At 41.0% G+C, this 10,386-nt stretch overlaps 1 protein-coding gene across 1 annotated transcript; it reads right to left on the bottom strand.

Annotated features, from left to right (window-relative positions):
- Nucleotides 1-834: 834 nt before the first annotated feature.
- LOC140950102 (uncharacterized) lies at nt 835-9,927 on the bottom strand. Its single transcript, XM_073399280.1, has 9 exons — nt 9,057-9,927; nt 7,832-7,878; nt 7,608-7,655; nt 6,726-6,794; nt 6,268-6,290; nt 5,600-5,624; nt 4,731-5,065; nt 3,125-3,374; nt 835-1,056 (listed from the first exon to the last, which is right to left on the bottom strand). Exons 1-9 carry the CDS (start codon nt 9,895-9,897, stop codon nt 913-915), a joined length of 1,782 nt encoding a protein of 593 aa, XP_073255381.1. The 5' UTR covers nt 9,898-9,927; the 3' UTR covers nt 835-912.
- Between the last annotated feature and the right edge of the window lie 459 nt (nt 9,928-10,386).

Below are 10,386 nucleotides of genomic sequence, written 5' to 3' on the forward strand. Positions count from 1 at the left end.
AGCTCTGTACCTTACAAGTTAGACCTTAAAATTAGTATTAGGATTTAGAATGTTTTGAGAGATTTGTTTAGTTTAGGTTTAGTTTATTTGTAACCCAAGGGCGGCTAACAGAAGCTTTTTGCACTATTTCTCTAAAAAATCATGCCTTTGTACTCGTACAGTTGCAGCTTTTGTCTCAGGGAGTAGATCAAAGAAGCTTCAAGGTAAGCATATATTGATCATGCGTCAATTAATAAATGTGACCCCTGAATTGGAGGACATAGCGGGGAGTTTGACATCAACCCGGTGTTAATACAGTGGAACTCCGCCTTACGACCACCCTGTTTATAAGACCACCTCGTTATTACGGCCATATTCTTTCAAGCCAAACGTAACAACCATTGAGTCATTTTATTATTTTGAAGACCCCGTTAATGTGACCACCTCGTTATTACGACCAGGATTTTATGGCCCAACAGTGGTCGCATTAACAGGGTTCCACTGTACATGCAACAGTATTTTCTCCACTCCTGGGATAAGGCCCTGGGGTGGGGGGGGGGGGGGGGGACTCCAAGAAAGTGACGGGGATGCTTGTCATCTCGCTTAGGGTTTTAAATTGCAGATTTTGGTCTCACTTAGGGTGTCAGGGTCTTGGCCCATTCAGGCATCGCTTGCAGTTATACATAAAGAAATTTACAAATCTTTATTATAGAGATTTTTAGAAATCTTTATTTTTGTAACACAAACTTAGTCTTTTGGGGGGTTCCTTTTGTCACTGTGGTTACTCTTTGCATTTGTGATGAAGAAAGAGTTATTAGCATTTGTGGTGTGCTGGGCACAAGTTAGTATGTGATGCATATCCTTCCTCATCTCGTGGATCCTGTAGAGCTCTTTTGTAGCGAGCAGTTCTTACTTGGCCCAATTCTTACATCCTCATTGTCCAACCTTTAGGATATTATTGATGTTTAACATAGGAAGCTTTGTTGGTTGTTCAGATAATGATTTCCTCAAATGCTTTTGTGAAGGGAATCGTGAAATTATTGAATTTTTTCTCTGCCAGAAGGTGTTGTTCATACCCTGAAACAGATACCACTATTGAGTGTTCAAGTCAGCTCAGTGTTGACTATTTTTGTAGACAACTATTCTCTTAAGCCTGGTCCTCACTCACATTGCAAGCATGAGCATAAGATTACATGGTTGTCACGGGTCAGGGAAAAAAAGTCTTCAAGGTCAGGGAAAAGTCAGGGGTTTCACTTTGAGTGAGGGAAGATTTAAATCTTTGAAAGAAAGGGAAAAGTGAAATTTTAAGAATGCATATTTATTCTTTTCCCTGTACTTTTATTGTTTTCTAACATTTAAAAATCTTTAGACACTCTACACACATAAATCATGTTGGATTGGTAGGTTATTGTTCTTGAAATTGAATGACAAGTTAAGTTAAGGAGCTATCAATTTTTAGTAAAATCCAACTAGTGGTCTATTGTCGATGCTGCATTCTGCTATATGTTATATCCCACTAGTAGCGGAAAGCGCTGGCTTTGAAAACCAAAACAGTGGCGGCTGAATCGTGGGGGTAAGACAGTTCTTCATATTTACGATTAGCAAACGTACATGAATGTTTGTACTGTAGGTGAAAAGTAAAGTGTTCTTTATTCAATATAAAGTTAGCCTCCCACACAAACATTCATAAATAGAAATTGACTAAGTTGGTATCGCAAATATTAAATCATGCCCAAAAGTGACTAAGATGGGGTCTATAATAATATTATTGGCCACAGAACAGACTATAATGGGGTAGGGGCTCTGAGAGGCCAGCGGCACATACCCAGCAAAATTAACCCAAGTACCCCGCTCCTGGGTAATTTTGTCAGGAAAAAGTCAGGGAATTTCAGAAACCTCTGGCTGTAGCAACCTTAAAGAAGACTATGTGTAAGTGAGGACAGCCTTAACATAAGAATAGCAAAAAAAAAAGAATATTAAAACCTTGCGTTCTTCTTGTGCTTACGCTTATGCTCACATTATGACCGGCCTCATTAGCACATAAGCTTCTTGTGCTTATGCTTTTCCTTGTGTTATGCTTATGTTTATGCTTATGCTTGCATCACTAGTTTGCAGGGGTGTTGCCAGTCTATGAACCGGTAGGCTTGGGACAAATATTTATTGGTTTGATCACTCTGCCACTTGTAATAAGTTATGTGCTGTTGGGCTGAGCTTAAGCCTTAAGAGCTCAAAGTTTAGGTGAAGTCAGTGTGTACTAATCATGCATGCAATCAAATGAATTATGAACAAGCATTTTTCAAAATATTCCGACTCGCAGTCAGCCAGGCCTACAAGAAGTCAAAATTAAAGCTGGTGAGGCCCTTGGTTGGGGTTTACCACAGGGGCGGATCCAGGATTTTTTTTGGAGGGGGTGCACTCGTCTCTTGATCTACTTCAACACCAATAAACCACATAGTTTTTTTTTTTGCAGAATACCAGCTGTATAGGCCATTTGCACTAAGAGGCATGTGACATTGCTTTTATGAAAATGAAAGTTATATGATTTTGCCTTCGAAAAACGATTAGTGGGTCATATCTTAAACAAAATAATGGTGATTTGGTTTTTCAAACCCGCACCATTTTCTTTAAATGAATAAGTTTGTAAATGGTCACGTGACCAAAATGTGATTTTTAAAATTATGAATTACCTCTCTCTGAACACAAATTTTGCACTTAAACTTCAAGGAAAATGTTGAAAAGATGATGTGATAACGTTTACAGCACATCTGAGCGTAACTAAGACACGTTGAACAATATATAAGCAAGAAGTAGTTTTGGCCGCCATGTTGGAGGGCAAAAGCATGCCCTCCAACATGGCGGCCAATACAAATCATACTACTTTCCTGAAAAATCAAACTGCCATAAAATATCTCCCTTAAATGCGTTTCCTCTCAAATTTCGGGTGTAAGATAATTTTTTAGTGCTCCAACAATGTTTGGCATCAGCAAGATTCCAACTCATTGTTTAAAGGAAGCATTGGTCACGTGACCTCTTAGCGCAAGTGGCCTATTAGAAAACTGCAGGTCATCTCGGGGGGGGGGGGGGGAGTGCGCACCCCCTGCACCCTTCCCCTAGATCCACCCCTGCACCCTCACTTTCTACTCACTGGTAACTGCAGTGGTTCCTCATTGATTTCATCTTCCTTGACATGCTCTACAGAGGTTCCTTGCTCTTTCTCTGTCTCCTGTTTGCCAGGTTGGTTATCCATAACTCCTTGTACCTGTAATCCTTGAGGCAGGGTTGGAAGTGCTACAGAGTGTGTTGTTAGAGGAAAGTAAAAATCTTGAGATCTTGTTGATGGAACTCCATGCTGATAGACAGCTTGGTTTGGTTTAGTGTTCTGGTTGTTGTGTTGGCTTTGGGAAAGAGAACAGTGATGAAAATGAAAATTGCGATTTTGTTTCACTTTTAGTGACTCCCTACAAAAGGACTATTTAACCTTGTACCCCTTTTAATTCTTTGTTACTTCTGAGACACGGATGCCCAAAGTGTAAAGCTGAGATAAGTAAGGTCGGGAGCCAAAACCAAAAATTTTGCGACTATTTTCTTGGACAATTTACGCAACTTTCCTTTAACAATTCTGTGATGGGGGGTTGTCCAACACTCCGACAAATTTATAATTGGCATTGTATTGTATTGTGTTCACATTACAATACTGAACAAAAGCATAACAATAAAGAACGAAGCAAAACAATGAGAAATTAAACAAAGCCATGCATAAATTTGTCGGAGTATTGGACAAGTATGCTATGATGTGGACACTTCACTCTGGAGCCTAAGATTTCAAGTTTCCAGGTACCTTATAGAGCGTTTTCACATGACGTATTGACATATTGGTATTCCAAAACAATAAGACGGCGGCCATGTTAGTTTTCCAAACCAATCCTGTAGGAGTTGAACTCTTTTCTTATGTAAACACTTCTTTTTGTTCCCATAAATTTGCATAGAGCTGGTCACGTGAGTGAAAACGCTCAATTAGTACTTAATTTCGCGTTTTTCGCGATTGCAAAAAAAATCGCGAAAATAAAGACCCGCGAATTTTAAGCACGAGAAATTAAATACTCATATGGAAAATTAAAATCACAGAAAAAATATATTAACTTGAGATAGCAGCAACATATACAGGATATGTATCGACAATATAACTTGCTAATTGGTTATACTGGTAAGCTTTGTTTTGTATCTTCAGTAAGTAAAATAATGTTAATTTGTATAGCTTTCACACATCGCTTTTCCAGTTCAACAAGAAATTTGAAATCTTTCAGACTTTTTTTTTAAAAAAATTAAATGAAGTTGAGAATGCGTAAATTGCGAAATTTAATGCCCTTTTCTCATATTTGCGTGTTGAAATCGCGGAAATAAAACCACGCCAAAAATACTCTCTCGCCAAAATCGCAAAATTAAATACCGGTAAGGTATATGGTAATGCAATCAGTGCTTGGGGAATTGAACAGCGAGGAAGTCATTTTGTTTCTTTTTCCTTTTTGTGTTCTGTGAAAGTAGCTGGGGATCCTGTTCATAACCCCGAGGGAAAATCCCCCCGCCCTATATGACATCCATGCTTTTTCCCTTGGGTTTTCTGGAGACCTTTTCATAGAAAACCTATGCACGGCAAAACCTCCATTTCATTCCGGAGGCCATAACGTGTTTCAGCTCTTGTCAAGGGTGACAAGAAAATTGCTGGATGTTTACTTTTCAAGTGTTTTACTTACTTTCCACCACCTACTGTACCAATGTGTTTTCTCTCGGGCTCCATTCCACTGAATTCATTCTGCAAGTTTTCTATCCTAGCATCCACGTGCAGCATCTTATCCATAATTGCCTTCTGCTTGAGAAGCAGCTCTCGTCTTGAGTAGTTTTTCACCTTTCCTCGCTTCTTCATCTTACTTTGTGAAGTTGATAGTGGAATTGTCTCTGTGTGTTTGGACCCTGCTCCCTGGATAATCATCATCCCTCCCTGGGGCAGTCCTGCAGTGGATACGGACTTCCGTCCCCCTTGCTGAAAGGCTGACACTTGAGGGGTTATGGGTGGGAATAGAGCGGAGTCCTTTAGAAGCGGGAATAAATCATTAATCATTTCTCTAACACATAGAGTACAACCAGAAGCAATGAAGTTTCTTATACTGTTTATAGTCTAATCGTCACGGGCGGGGGGGGGGGGGGGGAGGGGGGCGGGGGGCGGAGGGGATGGAGGGAAGACTGTGAAAAAGGTGAACGTATGCGTTGGAGCCAGGTTTTATTTAAGGTCATTATCCATCAAATCCCTATTCGTGACGCATATAAGTCATATAAGTTGTGTAACTGCGCCAATGTCGTATTTATTTTCGATTGTTAATATCTTATATTGTTATTTACTCAATGGTAAATACGGTCTGTTTCACGTAAACACAGAGGAAGGCTTACAACTTCTTCGTGTGGATGTGGTTTAATGGACAGATTGGCCTGTCTAATATCTTAAAAGACAATAAATGCACCTCAAAGAGCGTGACTGGTTTTCTTGTTTTTGATCGTATTCTAAGCCGGCGCGCTTCAACTGTGACGGTGGTGATTTTATTACTACCAACATTAACGTTAACCTTACCTCGGTTGTGATAGCATCATTGTCCCTGAAGTGAAAAGCAAAGCTTGTGAACAAGGGTATAGACTACGAGTAGTCCCCTATTTTTCCTCAGGGATAGTAGAGCGAGCGAAACGCGAGCGCGCGTGAAAATCACCTCACGCGAGAAAAGGCACTCTCTCCCCGCCGCGTGTCGCCTTTTCTCGCGTGGGGTGATTTTCACGCTCGTTCGCGTTTCGCTCGCTCTACTATCCCTGAGGAAAAATGGGGGACTACTCGTAGTCTAACAAGGGTACGGACGCTTAGAATGTGAATACGAATCGTAAGAAAAGTGGTAAAGCTTCTAACGGTAGATTTCCACTGTTAAGTAATCTTTACGTGGGTACTTACGTAAATTTTAGGCGCGTAAATAAAAAAGAGGCAATATTTGTAAGCTCGCAAGTAAACGTAAAAATTTAATCTCGCTTAACTATTACGTTTACGGGTGGCCTTTCATACATCGCCTCTAATTATTTACGCAAGTAGATTTTACCCGCGTACTCACGTGAAAATCACGCGACAGTGGAAATCTCCGCAGGCATCACTGTCTTTTTTAGAGTACGGGTAGGAGAATGAGCAGTGTCCTTTTCTTACGGTCAGTGGAACCGTTACAAAAGGAGATACTACTATATCAATGGCAGTTTTTTCAATACCTTTCGTCAACCGTTGAAAGCACCTGAAAAAAGAAACAAAAAAATAGTCATTCAATTTCCTCCTAAACTATTCAAAAATAAAAATGATCAAATAAAGAGGAGAGTATACAGGGAAATGGAACTAGCAAAGAATCAAGGCTTGTTTTAGAGGGCGAAAACGTCTTTTGCATGTGCTAAAACCAGGAACACGGAACTCCCCTGAAACCTAAAAATAAGACAGCAAATGAAAATAACATTTGATATTTTATAGATTAGAGCCTAAGGGAGGGGAAAGAGAGAAAACCGATCTCCCTTTCTCTTTCCCCACCCTTCTCTTTCGACTCCTGTCACGCAGGCCTACAGATTAGAGTTCAGGTTTCTGTTTGTCTTTTTTTTATTTTTATTATTCGTCCTGTTCGGGGTTGTTCCAGAGTGTGTCGGGGTGTTTAAGTAGATACCGACTTCTTTCGGAATATTACCTTCCTTCCAACTACGGGCACGTCATCTTTTCTTTCCGGTTCATGAAGGTGAAGAGTGGCCTGCTGGCTCTGAAAGATTTTTTATATGATTTTGTTATAATAGCGTAAATATTTTGTAGTACAAGGGAAGGTGCAAACGTGCGAATTGGTTCACACCTCGCGCTCCCATGTGGACAACCTCGTTCCCAGGGTTCCCTCTCTTCCTCCTTTCTCGAGGGAGGAAGAGAGAGAAGCCTGGGAACGAGGGGAACCATGTCTCTTGTACCACTTCTGACGTCATCAATTTTCACAGGTAACTTCAGGTCTCGAAAAAAACTTGAATGTAGGCTTGTCCTTTTGGTAAGGAGCTTCCACATTTTTCTTTTCCGATACCCCTTTTTGCTTGTCTCAGTTAACGATTTTGTTAGAGTGTGACTTGCCGAGGGGCAAGTAAGCTTTAAAAATTACTTGCCCGGCAAGGACTAGAAAATCTACTTTTCTCGGACGACCGGACGGAACTTTTTTCGACCCGGAGCTTTAAGGCTGAAGTTGAAAAGGGGTAAGAAATTTTCTCAACCATACCCGGATGTATCGATTAGGGAAAAACTGGAAATTAAGCAGAATTGGCTGACAAATTGCATTTATCGATTATCAAACAATTTCTGAAGAGTTCTACGGACACATCAAGCGGCGCAAAAAGCCAGCGGTGGAAATTTAAAAAAAAGAGAGAAAGAAAGAAAAGAAAAGACTGTAGGTGTCAGTTACAGCGGACGGAGACGGGAAGGACCGAGAAGTGGTTTAAGACAAACAACAGAAAGAAAAAAGCGACCTGCGCTGATACTGAAGACATCAGCAAGGCCCTGAAACATTACGAAAGTTTGCATTTTAACTTTTTAGTCATACCTCTCTAACATCGTTCCATAGCCTGTAGTATTTCTCATACCGATTTAGCTGAAAAGCAAGTAAAATAAAACAAAGTAATGTTTTCAGTTAGGACATGCGGGATTCAGAGAAGAATGCACAAAAATAAATGACAGATATCATATAAAATATTTCCTTCCTAGCTGGAATGAGCTTTGAGACCGTTTTGAGCTAAAATATAAATGTAGTACATAATTTGACAATACCTCGTCTTGCAGCTGAAAACGCAGTACCTGAGCTGTGGATTGTATAGCTGAAAAGAAAAAACAGAAATGTAAAGCAACACCAAGTGCTCGTGTCTTTGAATTATCTTTGAACTAAATTGCCCCATGTAACGGAATCCAAGACAGACTTGGATTCTGGATTCCATGCTGTGGTTTCCGGATTAAGGAACTGAATTCTGGATTTTTTGTCGGTCAATCGTTTGTGGGATTCTGGGTTCCTTGAGCTGTATTCCGGATTCCAAAGCTCAGGATTCCAGATTTCACGAGCACAAATTTCCCGGACTCCAGGAATCTGGATTCTCTTGCAAGGGCCGAACTCAAATTCAGGTCAGACCAGTTCATCACCCTGTTCACTCCTAAACAAATTTTTACTGAAGATTGCAATTGGTGCCTGATGTGTCTAACCTACTGTTAAATTACCTAGTTTATTCGTTAGGGCCCGGGAGTAAAGCGATCGTCTGTTCTAGTTGGGGTCTGTGTTACCTATATGATCATCAGTGGCGGAAGGCTTCAGTTAAGAACATAGATTTTTCCGGGGTGGGGGGTGGGGGGGTATTTCCCTATAAGAGGCTAATGGGCATGTGCCGCTGGATGGGGTCACATTTTCACCACCAGATTGACTATAATGGGGTTACATTTTCAATAGAGTTGCTAGAATGAAGTCGTACATTTTCTGATTTTTGGGTAAGACAGTTCTAAGACAGTTCTTTATATTTACGGTTAGCAAACGTACCAGAATATTTTTACTGTAGGAGAAAGGTAAAGTGTTCTTCATTCAATATAGGGTAGATACATAAATAGACAGTGACTTATTTGGGATCGAGAAAATTACATATTTGCCCAAAAGTGACTAAGATGGGGTCTATAATTGGCCACAGAATAGACTCTAATGGGGTAGGGACTCTGAGAGGCTAGGGGCACATACCCAGCAAAAATTAACCCAAGTAACCCCCCGGGAGGTTTTCTAAATATCTGACGCTTTTAAAACAGATCACGAAGTTTAACATCACACTTTTTAACTCCTTTGGAAATTTGTTGTTGTTAACAGACAGGAACATCACTGAAAGCACAGTCCGCAATCGAAACAGAGGATGGTAAACGTGTGCTGTTTGCTGTAAAAAGGTTTAATTCTATACGGTGAACTAACGGTGAATGCTTATTATGTTTTGATAGGCTTTACAAAATTGAAATGGCAAAATTTACTCACTATCAATGACGTGTTGCGCCATAACTTTGATTTGCTCCTTCACTTGATCCTCTGACGGAATCCCCCCGTAATCCTCGGCGATATTCTTGACCTCGTGCACCACGTGCGAGCAGCCCCCTCCCTTGTGGGACTGGAGCGAGTGAACAAAGTTATTTAATGTAGACCACTTGATTCTCTTGATTAACGCTGAATCAAATACCTCGCTTGCCTCCAGAGGAACCTCACTCATTCGCCTTACAGCCCCTGTCATTGCCTCAGACATCCCCTGCTTGTCTGCAGCTGATTCGTGGACACCACCTCCAGTTGGTTGATCTGCTGGGAAAAAAGTATTTACGCGAGCTGTTGGCGGTCCTTGTTCCGTGGTCTTGGTTGTGTCACAGTGGTCTGTCACGCTAGTGTCTCCATCCTTCTGATCTGTCACACCCTCACTGATGCTGTCCTCTCTCTTTCTTCCAAGCAACCGCTCTCCCGTGTCGAGAAGTGGCAATTTAGACTCTCTTCTTATAGTCCCCCCTCTTGCTTGCTTGTCTGCAGCTGATTCGTGGACACCACCTCCAGTTGGTTGATCTGCTGGGAAAAAAGAATTTACGCGAGCTGTTGGCGGTCCTTGTTCCGTGGTCTCGGTTGTGTCACAGTGGTCTGTCACGCTAGTGTCTCCATCCTTCTGATCTGTCACACCCTCACTGATGCTGTCCTCTCTCTTTCTTCCAAGCAACCGCTCTCCCGTGTCGAGAAGCGGCAATTTAGACTCTCTCCTTATAGTTCCCCCTCTTTCCAAGTGCAATGACGGGCGGCGCTTTTTGCTGGCGGTTATACTCTGTCTTCTGTGATCGCCTGACATGAGACTTCTGATAGCTGCAGCTCTGTCCAACTGAACAGAAACAAACGAAGATTTAACTTTAATTGGCCGTTTTTACACTCAAGAGACAACATCGAATTATTTCTCTCAGACGGGTTATCCATCGGATAATTCGCGTCAGACCGATAATCCGTCTTAATGTGAAAACTGGACAGTTTTCCTTCTGGGTGAATTGATCTGTCTTACATCCGTCTGGCAAAATCCGTGTATTTTTGCTTATTTTGACGGATTACCTTTCTGAGACAGGTTATCCGTAAAAACAACCATTAAATCACCCAAAAGCAAAAAGTTCTGTTCAAATTTGCATTTATCATTCCTTCAAAATCGTTATTTTTTCTTAGAAATTATCACTCGAACCAGTATTTCATCACAATAGTCTCTCCAATACTCCACCACGTACGTCTCATATTTTCAAATTTTTTTATGTGATGTTTGACTTGAAACACTGTGTCTTGTGTTGTGTTTGATTTA

The sequence above is a fragment of the Porites lutea genome, chromosome 10, assembly GCF_958299795.1.
Source record: "Porites lutea chromosome 10, jaPorLute2.1, whole genome shotgun sequence".
NCBI classification, from domain to species: domain Eukaryota; kingdom Metazoa; phylum Cnidaria; class Anthozoa; order Scleractinia; family Poritidae; genus Porites; species Porites lutea.

Excerpts from the sequence above, each read along its gene's own strand:
- LOC140950102 (XM_073399280.1), bottom strand. The coding sequence starts at position 9,897 with ATGTCAGGCGATCACAGAAGACAGAGTATAACCGCCAGCAAAAAGCGC. Across the intron at positions 7,879-9,056 it reads GGCGCAACACGTCATTGATA|CTATACAATCCACAGCTCAG; the intron begins GTGAGTAAATTT and ends TTTTCTTTTCAG. Across the intron at positions 6,795-7,607 it reads TATGGAACGATGTTAGAGAG|AGCCAGCAGGCCACTCTTCA; the intron begins GTATGACTAAAA and ends AAAATCTTTCAG.